This window comes from Ambystoma mexicanum, chromosome 3p (genome assembly GCF_040938575.1).
Source record: "Ambystoma mexicanum isolate Mex_15411 chromosome 3p, UKY_AmexF1_1, whole genome shotgun sequence".
In the NCBI taxonomy this organism is placed as follows: domain Eukaryota; kingdom Metazoa; phylum Chordata; class Amphibia; order Caudata; family Ambystomatidae; genus Ambystoma; species Ambystoma mexicanum.
Window position 1 is genome coordinate 106077256 of NC_090925.1, and position 26197 is coordinate 106103452.

The 26197-nt window shown below is 44.8% G+C and overlaps 1 protein-coding gene across 2 annotated transcripts in view; it reads right to left on the reverse strand.

Annotated features, from left to right (window-relative positions):
- Positions 1-4489: 4489 nt before the first annotated feature.
- LOC138580131 (zinc finger protein 300-like) overlaps positions 4490-26197 on the reverse strand; it is a 558246-nt gene continuing 536538 nt past the window's right edge. The window contains exons 9-10 of one of the 2 annotated variants that reach the window (XM_069650435.1): positions 9755-10194; positions 4490-5788 (exon numbers count right to left, since the gene is read on the reverse strand). In XM_069650435.1, the coding sequence (XP_069506536.1) occupies positions 5768-5788; positions 9755-10194 (461 nt within the window). In that variant the 3' untranslated portion in view covers positions 4490-5767. Of the gene's footprint in view, positions 10195-26197 lie in introns of both variants that reach the window. The other variant, XM_069650434.1, reaches the window with a different exon arrangement.

Consider the following 26197-nt stretch of genomic DNA (forward strand, 5'->3'; position numbering starts at 1 on the left):
TGGGTTGGTGGCAAGAGTATTGATGATCTGACGTGGAGTGACTACATTGTACAAGGCAGCCATAGGGTTAAAGTTGGCCTTGGTAGCGTAGCGCCTGTGTGAGGATGGCGGACATCTGAGGCCTACCCTTAGGTTGCGATCTGCTGGATTAGGAGTGTAGGTGTTGGGGATAGTGGGGCGGTTGCGCGACCGAAGTCGTGCGTTCCTGTAGCTGCATGGCAAGGTGCGCATGGTAGTGACCTGAGCTGCCCTTAAAGATGGATAGGGCATGCGGGCACTGAGGCATGAGGCCTTACCTTGTTCGAGCTGACATAGTGGCGCCATCCGCGCCGTTGAGCAGCGGAGAGTTGCAGAGAGGGTAAGAGGCCTTTTCCGTTGGTCTTCGCCGAGTGGCGGCTTCGCCTGGCAGCGGTCCTCCTCTCCCTTTAAAGCGGGAGAGGAAGGGCTGCAGGCTCCGGCACGCGCGTCAGCTGACTACGCTTTCGTGATGCAGTGTCCTGTTGCAATGGAGCTATATACCTTCAGACTGTGATGTGGTCTGCTGTTTTTGTGTTTTTTTCAGTTGAAGGTTTGGTCGAAGTTGACATTTTATGTTTTGATTCCTCTGACCCTGTGTTCGAAGCCAACTTGGTATAGTCCATGTCACTTTTGTGTTTCGGCTGCAAATGGGTTAATGTTTTTGTTCCAGTGTCATCCATTTTGGATTTTCCATACGAAGCAACTGCACTAGCCTTTGGACGTGCTGGGTGAGCTGCTTGGTTTCGCTTCTGAAACATGCTGGCTTTTTTTTGGCTTTGATGTCCCCTGCTGTAGCTGTTAGCTCACCCAGGGATCTTTGCACCTGCATCGCATTTGCAGCCCAGCACTTTGTTCTGCAAGTGTCTTCGGCTTGAAAATCTAACACACTTGACACGTCTCTTCTCTACGGTCTTGTGGAAGACAGCTGTTGCACACTCGGAGCGTTTCTTTCCAGGTGAATTTAGTGTAACAGGAGGGGCAGAACTAAAAAGGAGTGTCTTTCATTGGAGATGAAGAAAGACAAAGAGGCAATATTAATAGAAAATCGGGGATCAGGAAGCATTCTATAGACTGCCTCATGTGTTTGCAACAAACTATCCCCTCTCCCCACTACTGTAAGTCTTTTGTCATAGAGACGTAGCATAGTCACTGAGTGGACTTGGCTGGCTGTATTTTTGCTGCCACTGTCGAGTAGTGCTCAGTATGAAAGAGGGCTCTTAATAACCCCGTGAGGTTCTACTTCATCCCAAACCTAGAAATGACGAAGAAGAGAAAATGACTTGCGTGACCACATTCTGTCAAGCTACAATATAGATCAAACAGATTATCAAAAAATGTTGGCCTCTTGTGCAACTAAAGATTGCGGATGAACCATACCCGCCCATGGCACTGAAACGCTCGAAAAATCTCAGAGAGCACCTTACCCATGCCAGAATTACAAAAATGACACCGCATAATACCCTATGGAATTTACGCAATCTAACAGGGGCATCACCCATGTGGGACTTGCTCCATCTGCAGATTCACGGTCAAGATGAACCATTTTGATGTTTTGGGAAAGGAATGGACTCTCCGCCATTTCACTAACTGTCATATACATTATTGAATGCCCCTGTGGGTTGAGGTACGTGGGGCAGACTAGCAGACCCGTACACAAACGGATAGTGGAACATCGATCACGGATTAGATGCAGGAACCACACAGCCCCCTTGGTCACACACTATCTAGAATACCAACACAATCATGATGACATAAAATGGTGGGTGGTGGACAAGATACAAGGCAACACTAATATTGTGAATACCCTGAACCACTGTTCCGAGTACTTTTGTCACAATTTTGTCCATAAAGTTGGTCTTTTTCCTTAAGGTCAGCCTAATTCGTTTCTATGCATAGACCTTGGCACCTCTACCTTGAGCGGCCTTGAGCGGCCATGGCACCTCTACCTCGTCCACCACGAGGAAACTTACATTGGCCCCTCTGAATAGCCATCCCTCTCGCCCTTCCAAACAAAGAGTCGTAGCGAAAGGAACCCCCACTCCATTGCTGCCCCCTAGGATGAAATACCTTGCGTGCCCATCCATCATGCGCTTATCGTCCCTATCAGGAGGGATGGTAGTGTACGCTACAGGCTTCAAGGTGGCCGTAGCCGCCTGAACCAACAAACTCTCTGGAGTGGGGTGTGTGGACAGGTAGCTGGGGTCGCTACTGGATGGGCGGTATTTCTTTGTTAACGACTTGTTCACTGCCGGAATAGTCTCCGGGGTGTTCCAAGTAGCAGCCACCCTCTTTTGCAATGCTACATGAAACGGCAACACCCGGTCTATGGACGGACCTTGATCCAAAATATCTGTAAGATCGTCTTGATCAAATTGCAGCAGAGGCCTGCACCAGCCCAGTCCACAACTTTCAACATCAATCTCTGACAAGAGGTGTCGGCATGATCCCCGGATCCGGCCTACCAAACTCCATCTCCAGGGAAGTGTCAATGCCACTGGCATCATGCAAGGACTGACACAGACCCTCCATCCGACTCTCTCCAGACACACTCCGGAACACCAGGAGTACCATATGTAAGGCCAAAAGGACCAATATCCTCCTCTGACCTTTCTTTGTCCTTATAAAAGTCCTGGAGAGACTTTAAGAAGTCCTTCCTTGGGAGAGGAGTACACCTCTTCTCAGTCACAATGTTCACAGACTAAGAAGTAGCCTTCCTCGGAGAGTCCACAGTCACAGGGATCTCCACCAGTAAATTCAACCCAGATTGCATCGAGGGTGTTGACAATGGCGCTGACTTCTTCGAGGGCCTGACCAGGGGCAAAGACCCGACAGGCGCACCCGACGGGCATGGCACCGATGGTGTTGACACCTTCAAGGGCTTCAAGGATTTTGCAGGTTTCAACGGTTTTGTCGGAGACGAAGTCTTTGACCTGGACCTGGCACATCTCTGGTGAACACCCAATGCCTTGTCCGGACTGGAAGGCTCCCGATGTTTATCACGCCGTCCACCCGGGCTCGAAGGCGCGCAAGTATCCGGCGAAGACCATTCCCTGCCGGCTTCGTCAGAAGGCATGGACGGAACTGTGCACTGGGACTGAAATAGCTGCAACATCTGCACCCGGAAAGCATCCCACTCCACGGGTCGAGGATTTGGTGGGGCAGGTCACCTTTTTCGAGGAGGCGTCGTCCGAAGATGACGAGGAAGGCGAACAGTGACATCGCTTCCTGGACCGCCGCGACGAAGAGGACGAGTGGCGCAAACCACTTCGGGACCTGGAGCGCTTGGACTTCTTCCGATGAGGAGAGTCCCCTCTCGATAAGTCGGTCGAAAGACCAGCCAACTTCGATTTACGGGGCTTGCACACCCTCCCTACCTTCAATTTCCCCTTACGTTCCCGCAAGGCCTTGGCAGTCAACAACTGCCACTTCGAGCAGTCATCCGTAGATTGGTCCTTGCTCAGGCACCACAGACAAATTCTATGCAGATCCATAATCAGGGTAGAAGGAGACATAATACGGTAACTTAACAGTAACCACGAGGCACGCCGAGTTTTACGAGGCAAACACGTTTGCGGAAAAATGGAACTAAGGCTACGGGTGCCGCGCGTGCTAATTATAACATCCAATGACGTCACCCTCGACGGAGGCCCAATGCCGTCGACACAATGCGCCCTCTGCCGAAAAAAAAAATCTGAAGCAGCACAGCTGTGGACATTACATGTCATAGTTGAGGAATACGTTGGAGGACACAATCCATTCGAAATATATATATATTTCCAATTTACGAGGTGCTAGGCCGCCGCAGATGGTAGGGGAACGCAGGCAACGGGTTAATTTTATAGAGTGCAACCCTGACCCTTTGATTGAATGAAACAATGATTAAACAGTTAATTCTCAGTATGTGCATTTTTATTCAGGGTTATTTTGAGGTAACTTTAAGCCAACTCCAGGCACTGACGGAAAGAAGGTATTCAGGTGAATAGTTTGATTCCAAGAATCAAAAGTGATGAGTCCTCTGTGAAATGAGAGTGGTATTGAAGGAAGGAGAAGACTTTAGAGTAGCCGTGTGTTGGACAGAAGCTGGTAGGAATTGCAGCTGGATGGAAGAGTCTGCCTCCGGCATGCCACATGATGGTGAAGCCTTTGTGTGGATAAATCCACTGGGTCCCACAATATCACAGCTCATGCCTTGATTAGCATAATACGCCAGTCTTGGGAAGAGTCTAGAAGAATACATGCCTTCAAGAGGTTCCAGAACAAAGTGGAATTGACCTGAAGTCTAAGATGTCAAAATTCCAGAGGCCGGACCCCTATATAGTTGGAGTTCTGCCCACTTAAGTCTAATATCTGGTTGAGGGGTACAGTTGATTCCATTTTGGATAACATCAGGTGTGAATATGGCTGGAAGAGTTGAATATATGATAAAAAGAGCACTTGAGTTATCACCAGAGAATCACCAAAACACTTTAAATCAATTTATTTTATAATGCTTTATTATCTCATATAACTGAAAAACAGAAACCTATCCAAACACCCTCCCCCACTCACGTATACCAACAGTAATTCTAAAATGTTGCTGTATTAACAGGAAAATATAACAGCACACAACCATAATTTCAGCAGACATTCTGCTTAGTTAAAATAAAAGAAATTATATGCATAATTTTTAAATTCAAACTTAAAATCACATGGTCGGTATCCTCATTTCGACCACCCCTAATGAGGAGAAGTTGTTACTAACCAAGTAGTTAATGCATCATTATTTAGGCGAGCCCTTAAGAACACCTTTACAGTCTTCTTCAAGTCCAGGATTTTGGTGAGGTGTCCTTCTGATTCAGAAAGCAAACACAGAAAGGTTTGCTGAATTAACAGTCTTTCTTTCTTCACAGGATTTCATAATTCAAGGCATATTCAAAGACTTACTGTGTTGGTATTGTAAGCACTGGAAATATCAATGTAAGCTGAATAGTAACAAATCTAACCACAACAAACAAAAAACACACAAAATGTTTTTACAGAGCAAAAAGGGGATCAACCAAGGATGAAAAAGTCTATATGAAAATGTATGACAACATGATCGTTCTCACTGAAATCATCTTGCTGCAATTAACTGTTCATGTTCAGAAGCGTAACTGCAGCTGGTGTACAGTGAAGGATGGCATAGTGTTATCTCCCACGTGCAAAATATGCCATTTGTACAAGTAGGGTGCTTACCATCCACTTGCATCAATGAAAATAAGCAGACCACATAAAAACATAAACGTCAATGTCCTAAATGCATAACAGAAGATTAAAGCCAATTTAATCACTGGAGTGCTTGATTATTTAACCCATCTTGATGTACACACCACCCCAATACCTGGTGATGACATTTGAAAAAACACTGTTGTTGCACTTTTCAGTTACAGGTGATATATGTACCACCATGGAGCCAGCAAGTGGTTCTGACAAAAGGACAGTGTTATGACAAACTGCATTGTTAAGGAAAGAATTACAACTAATTGGTAGTCGCTTTAGGATGGCACTTAAGCACAAAGCTGGGTCACTTCCGCATTTATTTTCAGCAATGTTCCCAGAGGAAGACATTTTTCACAATCGCTGCAGATGTGTGCATGGCATACTTTATAACTCTTGCTGTTACTCTTTTAGCCATGCCAGGTATGATTCCTGTTCTTGAATCTGGAAGCATTTCAATATGTTGATGCCTTGAATAACTCAGAATTCCAATTTCATGATTAGTCAGCTGAAGTTAACCATCTTTCTTCTTTCGCTGTTATGATGAAAGCAGAAATAAGTGGTTTCTCGAGTGTATGTCAAAAAGTGTTGTCAAAAAGTGTTTGCTTTCACATGCGGGACAGCCTAGTTGCTAGTGTCTTTTTTTTTTAAAGAAATGTATGGTTTCTTTCTTAATCTAAGTGTAGAATGCTGGGTCTATTTGTTCCATAATTGCCATGATCAGAATAGTGATTATGAAAATGCATCCATCTTTCGTCCCACTGGTTCAGTGAAAATGGCTTATGACCAAAACATTTCTCAGTCGTGTGTGGCCTTCCTAGAGTATCTTCGAGTGGTAAATAGGAGGTTTGTTCTGACATACTGTCAATTTCCCAAAAGCTTGGTATCTCAAAAAGGATTTCAGTCTGGTGAATGTGCATGCCACAGCAGGGAGGAATGCAACGTGTCAATCACCACATACTAGCAAATGATTCATTCTGAAAGCCTTACCACAACTGTGCTGCCGTGCACAGAAAATAGTACATCCAAAAGTGCCTCTCTTTTACTATACTGTAAAAACATGGATCTAGTCTAATCATGGATTTCCTCCCAATAGGTACAAATATGTACTTATTCTTGAGTTCTTTTTTTCCATGATAAGTACTTGTCAGGCATGGCAGGAAAGAATTGGATGTTTCTGTCAGGGTATTATGATAATGTCTCAGAATACAAGCGTCATCAGAAATGTTCAAAATCAAGCGGTTGTGGCAATCAAGATTGGGTGAAATTGACAGATGTGTTTTCGGCAAGCCATTTTGATTCTAAATGCATACTGTTTATCTGATTATACTTTGCAGTGTCCGATGATCCTTTGCCTATGAAACCAAAACCAACAGAAGTAATTTGGCATTGATCAAACTATTATCCTTTCCAGGTACATGTTTCTCTTTCCTTCACTTCACAGGGTTTCCTAACAACTACCTTTATTAGTTGGCATGCAGATATCCAACGTAACCACTAGGTCATAGTCTCAAATGTGGCCCAATTTCTTGGGTACAAGAATACTGCAGAGCGTTCAATGTTAATTATGAGCATCCTTTATTATACTTCCTCTACCATGCACTTTTCATGTGTACATGTGAAGAATGTAAACAGTCAGTCCAACCCTATGTGCTAAGTTTACAATTGTAGTATTACCATGATTCCTGTGGTATTTTTTCGGTTACACTTCTCCTTTTTCGCTATTCCTTGGTTATTAGCTACATTTTTTTCTTTATCTATATATGCGATGACAGAACAAACCTCACTTAAGTGAAACATTTTAACAGGATGACTTTCATATTTCTTTCATGCAGGTTAACTAAGTTTCCTTAGCACTGCCACAGAGCGCTATTTTGATGCATAAGAGGCCAAGTTTGAATCGTTTGCATATAGGACATGTTTCTTAAAATACTTCCCAGCAGATAAAAGATGTGTACAGGACTGAGGTCTCAAGTGTGCATTCTATACTGTGAAGAGCTATATTTGTTTTTAGACGTAAATATTTTCTTATACAATGTACATTGATATCACATATCTAATAAATAGGATATCTTATTTTGTTTTTTCTTTAAATATGGGCCCTATTTGGGATATGGCCTACAAAATGGGGTCCATTTTGTAGACAAGCATCACTTTAATCTTTACTCAGTTATGTAGGTGTTTCATTTCATAGAGTTACTTATTCATCTGTTACTTTTCTTTTGCAGATTATGGCATTCTTGGACCTACATTTTCAAAGGATCCTCATTCAAGCCTTCGGATCTTGCACAATAGGTCTGCTCATAATGATTAAAGTCGTCTGGAGATTCATCTAATACAATAATCACCTATGGATATTTTGTAGTCTTGAGGTTTTCAGGCTTGTGCCTAAAGCTGTCCAGGGTACACCTAGAAGCAACATCATATTTTCAGGGGTGAGGTTTTCTTTTTATTGTATGATAAATACTTGGATTGTACATTTGATTGTGTAAATTACATGTAGATCATGAAATGTTGTTCTTGATTTTGTTTTCAACTGATTTAAGACACCAGCCATTGCAAAATAGTTCCAAAGCAGCAGGGTGAACAGATTAAATGTTGATATATAATAAAACATCTATTATTTTGAATTCTCTATGGTATTATTTGCTTGCCTTGCCCCAAGCATTTTAGACTCCTGTTGCAGTTTTTATGTTGCATTCTTCACAAAGAAGCTTTTTGTATGAGCCAGTTCTAAACCCCTTATCGAGAACAAACACCATCTCAAAATATTTGGGGTCTTACTTCCTGCTTGGATCTATTCTTTCAGTGGACTGTAGTGTTTTGGTCAACAACACACATCAGATAAATAAGGTGGAGTTAAAAAAGAAAAATCCAACATAACTAGTTTAATGGTGGACACAAATAATCTCCCCAAAATAATAATTTGTTGGATTATTAGATGACCTGATCTCTCAGTGTGGTTTGACATTGGTTTCATGTAATTGCAACTGATTTTATCAAAGCCACATGGACCTTTAACAGTTTAGGCATTGAAGAAACAATAGGAGTACAATGCTATGAAATGCTTTATTTTTCACAACTGATCGAGGTTATGCCTAGATTGTGGCTTCTCTTGCAATGTCATCATGGCTGCATACTCTTCAGTGTGTGTTCTCTGGTGCACATTCAGATTTCCTTTCTGGCTGAAGCTTCTGTCACATTCCTGACACTGATATGGTCTCTCGCCTGTATGTATTCGCCGGTGTGTGATCAAACTCGACGAACTAAGGAAGCCTTTCCCGCAATCATAACATGTATGGAGGTTCTGTCCTCTGTGCATCTGCTGATGTTTCAGCAGGTAGGATGCAGAACTGAAACTCTTCCCACAATCGCTACATATGTGGTGTTTCTCTCCAGTGTATTTGTTCTGCTGCGTGATTTGTCCCAAAGAGTAATTGAGACTCTCACTTGTGTCACTAGATGTCTGTGATTGGTCAGGCACAGCCAATGGCTCCACACTAGGCGTCTCTATTGAGGTCAATGCCTCCAGTACAGCTTTTTTATGCAAGTGCGTCTTTTTGTGTTTAACAAGAGCCCCCTTCAGACCAAAGCATTTACCACAATCCGGACACTCAAACTGTTTCTCTGCTCTGTGCTTTAGTTTGTGTTTAAGAAGTACTATCTTGTTAGTGAAGATTTCCCCACATTCAGTACATTGATAAAACACAGTTTTCTGGGGGGGATCTGGGTCCACATAGGAGAGTTCTGGCTCCACATAGGAGGGCTCTGGCTCCACATAGGAGGGCGCTGGCTCCACATAGGAGGGCGCTGGCTCCACATAGGAGGGCGCTGGCTCCACATAGGAGGGCGCTGGCTCCACATAGGAGGGCGCTGGCTCCACATAGGAGGGCGCTGGCTCCACATAAGAGGGCGCTGGCTCCACATAAGAGGGCACTGGCTCCTCATAGGAGAGCTCTGGCTCCACATAAGAGGGCACTGGCTCCACATAGGAGAGCTCTGGCTCCACATAGGAGGGATCTGTCAGTACATGGGGGGGCCCTGGTTCTACCAGGCGGGGCTCTATCTCTACCAGGCGGGGTTCTGGCTCTAACTGACAGGGCACTGGCTCCACCTGGCGGGGCTCTGGCTGAACATGGGGGAGGTCTGGATCCACAATTCCCTGCATTTCCTCTGTGTGGAATTTCTGGTGTGTGTTAAGATGCTCCTTCCGACCAAAGCTTTTATCACAATCATCACAGTCATACGGTCTTTCTCCTGTGTGTGTTCTCTGATGCCGGAAAAGATTTCCCTTTGTACTAAACCTTTTCTCACAATCGGTACAACGGTGAGGTCTTTTGCTTGCACGCTTTCGCCTGTGCCTAACATAAGGTGCTCTACGGCTGACAATTTCACGACAGTTAGTGTTTTGTCTTTGGTGCCTACTGAGATTTGTTTTATATGTAAAACTTTTCTCACATTTGTTACATGGATAAAGACCAGGTATATTTATTTTTTTTACCTTTTCAATGCCGTTTTTCTGCTCAGCATGCATTATTCTATGTTGAATGAGATTAATGTTGTGTCTGAAACTCTTTCCACATTCATCACAATCATAGGGTCCAACTGTTTGCTGTGTTTTCTGGTGATCTTCAGGGAGCTTTGTATTTTTCTGAGTACTTTCAGATTCTTCATACTTATCTGTTCGGTCTAGTTTGGGTATTGCCTGATATAATGTGGAATGTGCTGGGTTTTTTACACCATTTTCAAATGCAGCAGTTTTTTCTCTTGGAAATTCATCATGACTTTCCGGCCACTTGCGTTTTCCCAAATGTGCTCTTTTATCCGTTTTTTTGAGGACCTTTAGCTTTACTTTTCCGGATGAAGATTCATAGGAAGTAGATTTTTTAGTGGAATTGATTGTAACTTGACCTTTCTTTTTTCTGCTCATGGGTCTGTTACCTATTTGAATAAAAAAAAAAGAATGAAGTTATAAGGACATAAAAGCACTTTTCTGACATCCCATTAACTAAAGTATGAACATTTCATTGTTCTGAGATGAAAGGGAAAAAGAGCCATAGAAATCCAGCACACTATGAAAAATGAATTGGAAGGCCCTGGTGGTTACATGATGGGTTTAAGACTAGGATTGAAGCTGGGGCTACCTCCCTGCCTCCCTCTGGGGGAATGACTGGTTCTGGCAGGTATCCTGGTAAGCCTCCTGCCCCAGGTTGAGAGGGGCCTCCATCCCCTCTTGACATTACCATTTGGGTTCGCGATTTCATTCTGTTGAGGGATCCGTGTAGGTCTAGCACTAGTGATGGGGCAAAGCTATATCACAATTTGCTGTTAAAGTACAGAGCATAATGGAAATGTATGGAACGCAGAGTATCTGGAGATATTGTAACCTCAGTGAAGCCAGCAATACTGAAGCAAAATCTATGTATCACCCTATAACTTATAAGACGGTGTTACCTTTCTCTATTCACAAGCCAAGCTAATATCTCACCAGGTCATTTGTTTTCTTTCCCTATCGTCTTATCAGCTATAGGGTGATACATAGATTTTGCTTTAGTATTGCCGGCTTCACTGAGGTTGCAATATCTCCAGATACTCTGTGTTCCATACATTTCCATTATGCTCCGTACTTCAAAAGCAAATTTTGAAAGTCAATGATATGAGAGAAAGGATTACCACTATGTTCGGTATTAATTCTGTGTTGTGTTCAGAGAAATCAATGCTTCATTGTAGGATGTTAGTACCACATGTACGACAGAGGATTTCACAAAGGATTTATACAGAATACAATTCCATCAACTAGATGTAGACCCTATTGAAGTACTAGATAACCCTTTATCATTATTCAAAATATGCAACACCATGGACAGTGAGGCTCCCCGGCTAGATGGTCTGACCACCAAATTCTAAATGGCAAATGCGGATCTTCTGTCAACACTTCTGACAAATCACCTGAAAACTGTGGTTTCACCCACCCTTTATTCATGCTAAATTTAGACAATAAAATACTTGCAAAGATTATAGCCAATTGTATACTTCCATATTTACAGAAGCTTATTCAGAAAGATCAGTCTGGATTTATATTAGGAAAATCAACACAATTTCATATAAGACATTTTTTAAATAAAATAACATGCATTAACCCTAAACAAGACATTACAGCAGCGTTCTAGAAGCTGAAAAAACATTTGATTCCATAAAGTGGCTTTATGTTTGGGCAGTTTTGGGACATTTTACTTAAGGCCACCAATATCGTGAGATGGATAAAATTACTATATTCTACCCCCAGTTGTAGGATAGTACCAAACACAGTCATTTCACGTCCTACTGTATGTAAAAGGGTTTCAAGACACGGATGGTCTCTGTCCCCAGTTATACTTGCTCTGGCGATGGAATCGTTAGCCTTAATTCTTCAACAATATCATTTATCATGGGGAGCATTGGCAGCTCTTGAATTTTTTAATTGGAGGGGGGCAAACATTTCCAATTAATGTGTGTGAGCAACTGAGCCCACACCAATGAATGGGGCTTCATGGAGGTTCTTCCTACACAATTTATTTTTAATAATAGGTTAAAATGAAGTATTTCACAGCACACTTTCTGTGTACAATTAAGAAAAAGACCTTTTTACAATTAGTAGGATTTTGTAGGCTAGGGTGTGAAAACACCCATTAGATGCCAAGTCACCATCAGTGCACAGGAGCATTTTCAAACACATTTTCATGATGCCTTTGTCCACTCAATGGCAGTATAAGGCATACATTACTACAAAGGTAGCGGGCGCCCCTCTCTCGCAAGAACAGACATGATAACCTGTTCAGTGGTTATTAACCACTTGAGAGTTCGCAGCCACTGCTTTTACTCACTGTGCCTTTCACAGATGGGAAATATCCATTTGCATATCAGTCTTTGTCCTGCCCAGGGGCAGTCCAGCACCGAAATACAATGGCAATTCCAATCTGAACGAGAGTACCACCAGCAACCCCATACACGTGTTTCACCCTTGTTGGGGATCATCAGTGAGGCTACCTTTGTACTATTTGTTAAGGAACCTGGGATTGGTAACCCTAGGTCTCCTGGGGGCATCAGCTTCACCTCACTGATGATCCCCAACAAGGGTGAAACACGTGTATGGGGTTGCTGGTGGTACTCTCGTTCAGATTGGAATTGCCATTGTATTTCGGTGCTGGACTGCCCCTGGGCAGGACAAAGACTGATATGCAAATGGATATTTCCCATCTGTGAAAGGCACAGTGAGTAAAAGCAGTGGCTGCGAACTCTCAAGTGGTTAATAACCACTGAACAGGTTATCATGTCTGTTCTTGCGAGAGAGGGGCGCCCGCTACCTTTGTACTAAGGCATACATTACTTACCATAATCGTATTTCTGATGCTTGTATCTGCTTAGATTCACATGCTTTGCATAGTCTGACATCTAGTGGTAGGTGCAGAGTATTGCAGATGATGTTTTTCAAGTTTGAAAAGGGATGTCGACTGAGCGTGTTAGTAATCTTATTCCTAGTGTGCCATTGACTGTACCCATGATCCCTCACGGTCGCGGTCCCTCAGATCATTTGTTTCTGACAAGAGGGAGCATAAAGTGTAAGCGTGGAGAGTAGGTAGTTATCATGAGGTGTGTAACTTATCTATGGTTTACTCAAGAACCTCCAACTCGAAGAGCGGAGGAAGGGCGGGCGCATGTGAATCTAAACAGATACAAGCATCAGAAATACGATTACGGTTAGTAATGTATGCTGTGAAGAATCCTACAGATCCCTCACTGAAACCTTGCCTAAAGTCTCCTACCAGGTGACCAGTGGAAGGCAGGCGCTTCCTGATCCCAACGCTTGGGGTGGTGTACTGCAGGAGGATCACCTGGGAGAAGTTGGGGCCCAGGGTAGTGAGGAGATTGCGTGGGATGAGACAGGGTATTTTTCCTCCGACAGGAAGATTCTTACCACTGTTAGGGAGAATGTTCAGTTTCTGTGCTAATTCTCTTTAACCTGAGACCCCCAGCACTTTTGCTGGACTGTTTTTGGATTTTAATCTCCTGAGTGGCCCTTTTTACCACTCACTCGTTCTGCTTTTCTGGCTAGGATTTTTAATTCTTTCTGTTTAATGGAGTCTGGTAAACTCCATAGGCATCTGCTTTTTTGCACCGTGGCACATAGCACCCTTGGACTTCTCTTAATGTTTAAATACATTTTCTTGGGTCAACTACAGTGCCCAAGAATGGTAAGAATAGTGAGATTACTTTTATCTTAATTTTCTCTTGTGTGGGTCCAGCACACACAACCCTGCTATGTGGAGTACTGGGGGGTTACACAGTAGCTCCTTATCCCACTTCTAATGTAACTTTTTGTTACAATCACTGACTTAAATGGCTGGTGGCAGTGATTACTTTTTTTTACTACCTTTTGTGCTGGGTACTAGCAGGCTGATTTCTCAGCTGCAGTACAGCACCCATGGTTGACCATTTTTCCAAAATGGCCTGGTCTTCTTTTTTCACCAGTTCTTTCTGGGATTTTACTTCATCTTTTACACTAGGTTTGAGACCTTTGTGTTTTTTGTCTTTGGCAAGCTTCAGCCCTGAAGCCCGTTCAGGCTCCAGTGTGTCTGGGAAGGCAGGAAGTGAGGGAGGAGCCCGAAGCTTCGCCAGCAGTCTCTAAGAATGCCTGGCTGAAACCAGTTCTAAATGGGCGGCTGGCTGTCCCGCAGGACAGCCAATCCCCAGGTGATTGACAGCTATATGCCTGTGAATGAATGAAATTCTGCATAAAAGGCAAGGCTTTAGGGACTGCAGACAGAGTCGACCACTGGAACAAGACATCCGATGAAGAGGATGAGCAGAGATGCCAGCAGCACCTTCCAGGACCGCAAAAGCACTGGTGAAAGTCTTGCAGCCGTGCGGACCCAGTTTTAAATCGACAGGGAAGATCCGCCAAGGTCGACTTCCTACTTTAGGCTGGTGGGACAACTAGCCTAGAGACCTGCTACATTTTGGCTTAACCCCCGACTTGCTGCGCCTGGGCTGCAATATCCTAATACCTGGGGTACCTGGACCATCATCAAGTGCTTCATCTTCCGAAGAACAAATTCGGCTGAAACTTAGCAGGCATCCGTGGGGTCCGGCAGAAGCAGGAATTCGTCGTCAAAAGTCCCCTCACCAGAGTTCAGGACCGAGTGACGGAGGAAAATCCAACCAGGGATATTCGTTCCTTCTTGGTACTTAGAAAAGGCACCAAAACCACAAAGAGCAGCTGAAGTGAGTGGAGTCCGTTGCTGTCGAGTGCCTCCCCAGAGTGCTGCCGCAGAAGCCCACCAAAGGTCCCCCCTTTCGTCACCACGACTAAGGAGCAGGAATCAGGGTCTGCATCAGTGCATCAGGAAGGAAGCCAGCTGGAACAACTTTTTCATTTTAAAGGTACTGTGGGGTTTGGTATGCAACTACCTTGTGCCATCTTCGGTGCTTCCTGGCTTGGGAAGTGATGTTTTCACCCATCTAGAGTTCACCTCAACTCACCTGCACAGGCCTGGCAGCTTGTGCACCATCAGGTAGGCTCCTCATGAACTCCTGGAATTCTTCAAGAACTACTGACTGTGTGAATAACTTATTCTCAGAGGAACTGCATCAGAACTAGAACTATTCACTTGACTTTGGTTATTCTGGTTCCCTAAATGCTACTCTTCTCACCCCCATTGGCTTTGGCAGTGCTGGTTCCCGCATAGGTTTTAAATTGTGTAACACTGTTTTCTGCTGGGAAACAGACTACCTACATCCCTCTGGGAGGAAAGACTAGTGTAACAGTTGCTAAAGTATGTTCTATCTAACTCTGAAACTTTCCCTCCAAACACAATGTTTAAAGGTGATATATATATACATATATAAGTGCTATTACTGACTTTGACTGATGTCACTCCGTGTGCTGGATGTAGCATAGAAAGAATGTACTCACCTGCATTATTGATTCTTAATATTAATTTAAATCCATCTGCTATTGAATGTTATTATTAGTTGCTGCATTTCTAGTATGATTGATTTGCCTTGTGTATACATAAATAATTTAATATATCTAAGTGTGTACGTGTGTTTACTTGGATCCTTGCGTTTACTGATTTCACTGTACTGCTCTACAGCTCACATTACCCCTCCTAAGATAAGCCTGGCTTCTCAGCCACTCTACCGACTTGTGTAGTACAGGCCTATATTCAGAGTTGGGTCCCTAATACCAAGAGATACGTTTTGCAGAGTCCCAGCCCAGTTCGACTTTAGAAAAACGTACCTAACACTGGTGGCAGGCGGTGGGGATTGGTGCAGAGTGGATTAAACAGTGTATTGGTTATACTTGTGTCCAAGAAGACCATCCACAAGGCTAGCTCCACTGCATTAAGCAACTTAGAACTCAAAGAAATGGATAAATAAAATGAACAGGCCCTTGCTGCACTTACAGTACTGAAAGAATTATGTAAACCAAGGGACCTGAGTTGAAATGGGAGAAAAAAACATGAGTTGATACAAACATTGTTGAATCATCAAAACCCTGGGAGTAGGCCCATAACCCCTACTACCAACATTGATATGGAAGAAGATTGTGAGAATTAATGTTTGGAGCTTAGTTCTAATCTGCCAAATGGATCAGAAGGTGGAGAGGGTTCACAAGGGCCTGCCAACCTCCTCCACAGCCTTCTACTGTACATCAGGTACCTCCTACCATAGCCCACTCCTGGGTCACAATGTAACAATGTAAGCCCAGAATACCTTTCACTTGAAGAAATGAGAATTGAGCTAGTAATTTGGCACTTAATAATTTAATAATTTGGCACTTATATAGCGCTACGAACCCTCAGGTATCTGAGCGCTGCTTATTATTACCCACGGTGTGTGGTGCTCATTTATCGACTTCGGAAGGATGAAAGGCTGAGTTTGGCCCTGCCGGGATTCAAACCTGCGTTAGCAGACTCTGCACAGATGTCAAAGCGAGCGCTCTACTGGCTGTGCCACTTGACCGGCTTTTGTGTATTCAGAAAACTAACAGTACAATCTGACGACAAGGACAAAGAAAGAAGACACAGGGAGAGGGAAATGCAGCATGAATATGACATGAAGAAAACTTCCCTTGACTATGCTTCCTTGTCAGGGTCTTCTCAGTCTGTCAGTCCCAAGAGACCTCACCTACCAAAAGAGGCAGTGAATATGTATGATTCAAAGCTAGATGTCTTGGATTGGTTGGGTACATTTGAATTCACTTATAGTTTGCAAGGTATTAGTGGGAATGATTTAGTTTCATGGATTATGTCTAGACTCTCCAAGAATGGCTGTGATGCCGTCATGAAATTGAATGCTGATGACAGGAAGAACTATGAACTAGTCAAACAGGCTCTTATAGCCAGGTGGGACGACTCCTTCCCAATACCTAAAAAGGTTTAGAGCCCATAAGAAAAAGGATAGTACTCCTTGTGCTACTTGGGTGTGTGAATACCTGAAGAACTTAGATGGCTGGGTATAGGGTTATAAAGTAAACTCTTTTGAAGGCATGAGGAATTATTTTTACTACAGAATATTTGTGATACATGCTCTAGTGAGCTGAAACTGCACCTGGCTGGCTCAAATGAACTTAATCCTAAGAGGCTAGCACTAGCTGCTGACTTATGGGTAGCCAACAGGGCCACTCACAAGGACTCTGGGGCAACTCATAAAAAGGCTAAGGGGAAAAAGCACAAAAAAGAAGGTAAAGCAAATTCTAATCCTCCACCATCCGAAGAGGGCCAGAAAAATCATAAGGGTAAATACCAAGTGAAATCATACATGTCTAGTGAAACCTCTGGAGCCAAACCAGAGGGAGGTTACCAGAAACCCCCATTCCAGAAAAGCTTTGGTAAATGTGTGGTTTGTGGGTCTGGTGACCATGTGAAAGGGGAACCCAAATGTAAGGGTAAACCTTACAGGAGTCCAATCTGTACCGTTAGCCTTTGTCCCTGAGGAAGAAGCTCCAATGACCGGTGCCCACTTTCACATGCTAGCTGAAGAACTCATTGGAAATCAAGCTAGTGTTTCTTTAGTGTCCTTGGGTCTGTGGGAACAACAGAATATTGATGTTTACAATACTATCCCCGACAACTCCAAACAATATTACAAGGACAATGTACTTTTAGATGGCCAGGAGACCCCTGCCATTATAGACACTGGGGCCAGCATTACAGTGGTTTATGAATGTTTTTCCAAACCTGAGGATCTAGCTAAGGCACCCAAATGTCCCACTAAACTTGCTGGAGGCCCTATCCAAATGGGCCCCATTGTGCCAGCCCTCATTCATTGTAATAACATGACTGTAAGGATTCCTGTTAGTGTGCAATATGAAGTACCTGGGAGATTTCTGTTGGGAAATTACTTGAAAACTTTAGAAGTAGTCTCCAGTACCCCTAGCCCCCCCCATCAAAAAGAAACAGGAGCTGACAAGATTGGCCAAAGAGGAAACATTGACAGACTTTCAGTTTTGAGATCAAGGAACAATCCAGTATCTCAAACACCCAGGCAGCTCAACCATCTACTTCTCGTAAGAAGAAATAGACCAAGGAGAAATCCAGAGTATCTGGGAAGAAAAAGGATCTCAAACCCAAACCTGCTCTGAAGAAGAGGACTTCCCCCAGAGGTAAGTCGCAGGTCGCCCCAATGACCTCACCTCCAGCTGAGAGTGAGTTGTTGGTTGAAAAGACTCCTGAAGAACCAGCTACTGGCAAAACAGAACTGGAGGAGATCCTTCCTGCTTAGAAGATCTGGATCCTAGAGACCACCCTGAGCTGCAAACTTTGCTTGCAGAAGGTGGACCCTCTAAGGCAGATTTCAGCAGAGGACAAAGATTGTCCGTCTCCAGAAGGTCTGTGTCAGCAGACAGCTTCCCAGCTAGAAGGGCAAGAGCCAGGAAAGCATAAAGCCTCATTACGAGTTCAGCGGAAAACCGGAGGTAAATCCTCCCAAAAATAGCTCTGAGGAATTACTGTTACCGCCACTTGGTCAGGTGGAATTTCTGCCTCATTACAAGTGGTGGTGTCAGTGTAATTCCCCATTTATTTTGGGTCCATTGGCCCCAATGGGGCTTTTTTATGCAGAATTACCGCAGAGGAATTACTGCCACAGTAATTCTGACAATTCTGCAGATTTTTCAGCGTTGAGTGGGAAGATTTACCGCAAAGGTTTTTCTGGAGGTACATCCTCCACAAACTCATAATTTGGCATAATGGTAAAATTGACAGTAACTCAGTTACCACCAATTTTACCACTTACCACCTAGCTCGTAATGAGGCCCATAGACTTTACTGGGAGGATGGCCTCCTGTACACATTGTAGGAGCTGCCGTATGGCAATAGTGGTTCCAAGAATGAGGCACCTTTAGTGCCCCTCCCAGTGGTGGGAGTTCCTATTGAGACGGTCGGGATTGACATTGTTGGTCCCCTAGACCTTCTAACCTCCTCAGGCAACAGATTTATATTGGTTGTAGTAGCCTTTGCTGCTAGCTACCCTGAGGCCATACCAATGAGAACTGTTACTGCTCAGACAGTGGCTAAGGCCCTACTTGGTATTTTTACCAGGGTAGGTTTTTCTAAAATAGTCATCTCTGACGGGGGTCAAATTATAGGTCCCACTACATGCAGGCCATGTCAAAAAATTGTGGAGTGCCTTACAAGTTCTAAACTGCCTTCCACCCTCAAACAAATGGGCTGGTAAAGAGGTTTAACTGTACAATGAAGAGCATGATAGGTGCCTTAGAAGAACCCCAGTGAAGAAAGTGGGACCTTCTACTGCCATGCCTTCTCTACGTTTATAGTGAGGTGCCTCAAGCTGCAGTGGGTTTCAGCTCCTTTGAGCTTCACCATGCTCATCTTGTCAGAGGCTCTTTGGCTCTGATCAAAGAAGAATTGGAGAGTGCTCCAACCTTAAAGCCAGTCCGCGTACTAGGCCTCAGAAAGATGATTGAACAATGATTGAACAATTAATGACCAAAGTATAAGAAAACCAGAAGGCAGATCAAGCCCTGGTCAAGCAATGGCATGACCAGAAAGCTAACATGGTGGAGTTTACTCCAGACCAGCTAGTTCTAGTTTCCACAAGACAAAGGGTCTTGCAGGACAAATTGATAGGTCCCTTCAATGTTGTAGGAAAACTTGGAGAGGTCAATTATTTAGTGGAATTGGGCAACTCCAAGGAGGCCCCCAGGGTCTTTCACAAGGCCTATGTCTCCAGACCAGAACTAGGAGCCTCTCCCTGATCTCAGGGGACACCCTTCAGATTAAACAACAGAAGGATTAAAACTATCTTCTGATCTGACTCTGCAGCACCAAGAAGAGTGCAAAGGAACAAGTTACTCACCTGTAACTGTTGTTCTCCAGCATGGGTCTGGCATGGATTCACATGCTCATGAATACGTGAGGCTGGGAATCCTCGGTAAAGAAAAAATCAGTATCAGTTTCGTTTCTGATCTGTCTTTCTTAGTAGTAACCAATCACTGATCTCTGGGTCATACTGCCCCCAGCCAATGACTGCCCTCTCCCTAAGCCCCGCCTCTGGCAGTCATCCTCAGATTTGGTAGCACGCCAAGTGGCGGTATGACCAAGTGAAGAGCCGCGGAGGGGTAGGCGGGAGGGTTCGCATGTGAATCCATGCCAGACCCATGCTGTAGAACAACAGCTACAGATAAGTAACTTGTTCCTTCTCCAGCATGGGGTCTGGCATGGATTCACATGCTCATGAATAAAAGAATACATAGCAGTATACACATGCACAACCACGGGAGGTGGCAACAGGCTCAACATTAAGCAATACAACAACTCAACATTAAGCATCTCTTACCTCCTCACCAGGCTCACCCTAAGCGAACAGGTTTCGCAGCACTGCTTGGCCGACCCTGGACTCCTCCCTGGAGTCCCGATCGACGCAGTAGAATCTTGTGAAGGTGTGCGTCGACCTCCACGTAGCAGCCCTGCAGATGTCCAGCAGGGGCACACCAGACAGGAACGCCGTGGTAGCAGCGATCGCTCTGGTCGAATGAGCTCTCGGACGACCGGGCAGCGGTCGGTTTGCCAACCGGTGACAATGCATGATGCAGCCGGAGAGCCATCTGGAAATGGAAGTCTTCGAGAGAGCCTTCCCTTGATTCACAGACCCAAAGTTCACAAACAGTTGTGACGTCTACTGAAAACTCTTCGTGCGGTCCACGTAGAACTTCAGCGCTCTAGCTACATCCAGCGACTGCAAAGTCCTCTCGGCCGGCGTCGAAGGTGACAGGAAGAAAAATGGTAACACCAAGGGCTCGTTGAGGTGGAAGTCCGACGGCACCTTGGGCATGAAGGAGGGGTGCGTCCTCAGCACCACCCTTGTGTCATGAAAAGTCAAGTATGGAGGCTTGCAAGATAGGGCCTGAATCTCTCCCACTCGTCGTGCAGAGGTGATGGACACGAGGAATGCTGTTTTCCATGACAGGAACCTCAAAGGGGCCGAATGCATAGGCTCGAATGGTGCTCCCATGAGCCTGGTCAGCACCACATTAAGCTCCCACGCCGGGGCAGGAGCCTTCACCGGAGGGAATGATCGGAATAGTCCCTTCATAAATTCCTTCACCAGGCAATGGAACCACAAGGACGCCCATCCCGTAGTCCTGGTATATCGGGAGATGGCAGTCAGATGTATTTTTATGGAGGCGTGAGCCAGCCCAGCTTTGGCCAGCGACAGTAGGTACGGCAGCACTTGAGGGGCCGTAATCCGCAGAGGGTTAATCTTCTGTGCACGGCACCAGACAGAAAACCTCTTCCATTTATGACCGTAACACTTGAGAGTTGAGGACGCCCTGGCCTTTGCAAGAACCTCTCTGCAATCAGCCGGGATATCGTACCCTCCAAACTCTAGTGCTGCAGGAGCCAGGCCTGCAAGTTCAGCGACTGTGGGTCGTGATGGAGAATGGTGCCTCCTTCTCTGGAGAGAAGATCCGCGTCCGCCGGCAGCCTGACTGGCGGGGACGTTGACAAGTCCAGAAGGTCCGGGAACCAGATCTACCTCGGCCACGCCGGTGCGATGAGGTTCATCCTGCACCTGGCCTTCTTGAGCTGGTTGATGAGACGGAGCAGCAACGGCAATGGAGGGAACGCGTATAGAAACAGTCCGTCCCAAGGGTACGAAAAAGCATCGCCCATGCTCCTCGGCTGTGGGAACCTGCTGGCGAACCTCTGCCACTTGGAGTTCGTCGCCGTCGCGAACAGGTCGATCTGGGGTTTGCCCCATCATTGGAAGAGCCGATCCACACAATACAGTTCCACACAATCCTCGGGTTCTCTTCCCCAAGTTCCAAGCAACACAGTTAAAACAAAAAGTGTCTTGAGGCTTTGCTCTCAAGACAACACTTGTAGTTCCTCAAGTCTCAGGGTTCCCTTCCCCAAGACTTTAACTCGCCACTTGGACGTGTTTCAGTCTTTTCAAAGAAGTGCGCTCGAAGTATGCTGGTCGCTGTTCCTTACGCTGCCTCAGAACCCTGCAATCCAGCCACTTCATGCTACCTCTTTGATTTTAATCCAGGTCTGATGGTAATGGCCTTTTTAGTGTTCATATTACAAGCCACCAGTAGGAGGATCTACAAATACCGTTCCCGTGCGCGTCCACCACGCGCGCATTCAGAAGTGCGCTCGAAGTGTGCTGTTCGTTGGCTCGGCGGCTTGTGAAAGCGACAGCTACACTTCGCTACAAAGATAGGGTGGCCCCCTGCTTTAGGGCGCAGGCTTAGTACAGTCTCATTGTCAGCCTTGTTGTAGCAGTTTAAAGGTCTCTTCATCCACTAGGTATTCTCCTACCTTTAGCTTCCCCCTGTGGCCAGCCGGTTACTGAAACCGAAATTGAAACTGTTTAGCGCCAGCTCCCAGCGCATGCTCTGGCTTCTAGGCTGTTTTTCATCATGCCCCCGGCTGTTGGATGTGCAGTGCCGTACAGTAGGATCCGTAAACTGCGAAGAAGCAACCAGTGAGTGAAAGTGGGTGAGTGCGTGTTAGGCAAGATTGTATGCAGAACTCTTAGGGTGCACTACAACAACCCCGACCTCCTGGCAGTGGTAACCCAACCTTTGGTATAATTCTGTACTACACAGGTTGGTAGTGTGGACTAGTAGCCAGGCTTATCTTAAGAGGGGTCAATGTGAGTTGTAGGGGAATTACACAGAGTTTCACAGTGACAATTATCCAAGCAAACACTTACACACAGGGTTTCTTGATAAAACAATTATTAATTTATTTACCAGTCAGTTAATATAAGCCTTTTTCAGAAGGGCGCACTGCAAAACACCAGACAAATACCCTTCAAAATTAAACACTCAAGTTCAGAATTAGTAAATACCCATTTGGGATGGCATACAGCAGAGGCATACACTCACAGGTGACTTCAATTGCTAGGGTGCTGTTGACATTAATGTATTACTGTTGGCATTCAGAATTAGTTAAGAGCAAGCAACAAGGAAAAGATTATTGGAGCCAACAAGTTACCACAAATATTTCTTAAGCAGGCAAATACTTTCAGATCCCCCAAAAAGAGTCATTCAGATAAAACAGGCTAAGCCAAAGTCAATAGGCAAGAGTCTAGATAGACTGAAGCACTTCTTTGAAGGTAAGTAGAAAAGTCTTTGCACAATGTTTTAGTGGTCTTTGAAGAAAAAGATGATTCAATGTAGGGCCACAAGCTGTTTAGACTTGTGAGCAGTAGAAGATGAAAGCAACTCTACAGCAAGAGGTAAGTTCTCTTAGACTTTGTACATTACCTTTGAAATGAAGAAAAGGTGCAGCAGATGACTCCTCTTCCTGTGCAGCTCTGCAGATCTCACTGTTGCAACCGGCAAACTTAACTTTCAGTGGCTGTTCAGTGTTTCAGCTCCTCGCGTCTACCGCAAATAGAAACACTGTGGTTACTGGCTGTCGAGATGGGGTCCCGCACTCTGTTGAGGGGGCTCAGACTAGGTCAGTCCTGCTTCCTGGGAGTCCGGAGGATCTTCCTGGAGCTCTTGGCCAACTTAAAAGCAACGCACACAAATTGGTGTTCCTCTCCCTGGCTCTACGGTTTCCAGCAGCAACTCTGTGGAAATTCAACCAGCTCCGAGATGGATGTCCAGGTGGCTTACTTTGGAGTTGATTGGTCCCACCAACTCAAGTGGAGAAGTCGTCCTTGCAGGGGCTTCTCTGTCGATGCGAACTTGGCGTTTCGGCACTGCAGCAGGGCTTCACCGGGCAAACCAACGGTCCAGGAGTTGCAGCAGGCGTCCTTTTCAAGTTCTTCTTCGGTTCCTTCGTCCAGTGGTCGAGACTCTGCCTTCCAAGCCAAAAGACTTGCCTTTTATACAGTTCTCTCCCTTTCATTCCAGCCTAGCTGTAACTCGCCTAGCTGTAACTCACCCAGCAGGGTGGCTGTCCTTGCCGGACAGTCAGCCAGCCAATCATCACAGAGTGCATTTGGGTCTCCTAGGAGACTAAGCACAGGGAATTTCGGCAACCTCCCTCACTTCCTGCCTACCCCAGACACCCTGGAGCCAGAGGCGGACTTCACTCGTGAATCCCGCCAAAGGCAAAACAAACAAAGGGACCAAACCTTTGTAAATCTCAAGAAGGACCTTTCTACAAAGAAATGGCGAAAAAAGAAGACCAGGGCCATTTTGACAAAAATGACACCCTTGGGTGCTTTACTGCAACTGCAACTGCAAACGCACCCCCTGTAAACGCACACCACAGTAGTAAAAACAAAACCACTGTCACCAGCCATTCAGTAAGGAAAGGGTGACATTAATTGTTACATGAGAAGTTAGACAAAAGGGGATACTAGGTAACGCCGCCAGCACCCTATTTTAAGATGGTGTGTGCTGGGTCTAGAAAGTTACAAAAGTAAGTAAAGTCAATTTCACTTTAATGCCTTGGAAAACAGTAGTTTATCCCAGAGAAGGTATTTAAACCTTGGGAAAACTCAGAGACTTCCCTGTGTCACTGCACTGAAGATGCCGTGTGACAATGTAAAAGGTGATGCCTATGGAGTTTGTCAGGCTTCATAACCAAAAAGAAACACAGAGTTAAAAAATCACATTAAAATACATGAGAGAGAGGGAAAAAGGGTCTCCCTCTCTGCAGGTTAAAAAAAATCAAGTCCTCCAAATCGAGCAAAGTAGCTGGGGGTCTCTAAGGTAGAGGGAATTGGCATATTTCTGAGAATTCTCCCCAACCGTGCGAAGTTACCCCTCGCCCCCTTCCCTACCACTTGGTAGCTTAATAACTAGAAAAAACAATCCCACACCATCACGCCCACAAAATTTAATATAATAACACTATTGTTCATACTGCGGCATTAAACCTGTATGGGGAGTGTGTACGCTGTTAACCTCATTAGCGTTTTTCGGTGTTGTTCGAACTTTGGTCTCTAAGCATTAAGCTTGGAACAGCTAGCAAGTGGCCTGCCCTGCTACAGTCCCAACTGGGTGTAGTATGGACACTCAACCAAACTCTTAGCATATAGAGAGTGGCTTGCCATGGGAAAAGACGCCGAAGATGTAAGCCAAAGCAATGCTGTAGATGAGTTTGTCCTACTAAAATCATCTCTCATCCTGAAAAACAAGGGTTTTACTAGGAAAATGCTTAACTATTACCAGAAAATCTCTAAACTTAATTCCGAGGACATGGAGTATGTTGCTTAAGAAGGGACCAAAGAACTCCAGATTTCGCTAAGCTGTCTAGGGACAAAATTAATTCACACCCTTATGCCCACGCCTGATAGAGACTTGGTCCCTTGTCCAATAGAAAAGGATCCCGTTATGCAGGACCCTGTAAACTCATGCTCGCCGCCACTTACTGGTAAGCCAATAGACACCTCATCAACTTTAAAGCACACTGGCTTGTCCAATACATCCCTGGCCTCTAAAACAGAATCGAATGTGGTACAAACTCATGCTTTGGTAACCCCGCAGACAACGAGTGTTCATATCCACATCCCCCCTATTCCCATGTCCAGTCCGCATCTTGTCTCCCCGTCATCCTTGGATTTTAGCCTACCCATTGATGGGACAGGCCTAGAATTTCTCGGACCCTTGCTAGATTGTTCCATTCCACCTCTACATATATTCGAAAATGAATGCGATGAGGAGTTGGGTTCTTTCAATTGTTCTATGTAGTATTTGACCCACATATTTTCAGTGATTGTTGTTCACTTTGAGATTGCGTCTGATTATTTATAAGCGACCAGAAATTTCTCGCATTCATTGGAAGTAGTGCTTGTAGCATTATTTCGCCATCCCCTGCATTGCGACTGTATTTATGGGCTCTTGACCAATTACGGTATGTTTTACGAAGCTCCCTTTTTTTTATTTTGTGACTACTTTGCGCGAGGATTGACATTTTAGCTCATACAGATTTTTAGTGAGAGATTTGTTTTATTTATGTCTCTTCATTAAAGTTATGTAAGTGATTTCTTTACATATGAGGTGTCTATTATTAGGGGGTTCTAAATCCCAAAGGAATTTAACAAAGCTGCCTGGCGACAAGAGAAATACCTTATTATTAATTTGATGGTCGTAACTTGCTCCCATCCCATGGCTACAGAGCTCCTTTAAGGAACTCATGGTGGCAACAGTAAAGACAGACACAAGTGATCATCAATGGTGTTTATTAAACTGTATGCAGGGGTGAGAAAAACGCCAAATCTGAACCTAACTCTACGGAGGGTTAGATTTGGCGTTTTTCTCACCCCTGCATACAGTTTAATAAACACCATTGAACTGTGATCAATTGTGTCTGTCTTTACTGTTGCCACCATGAGTTCCTTACAACAGGCGCGTTATAGATGACTTATCATATCAAGTTACATTAAATTCAGAATTCAACATGTAATGATTTTGCTTACATTTTAAAGTTCCATTGACTTCGACATTCTGCAAGCAGTAATTTTGCTT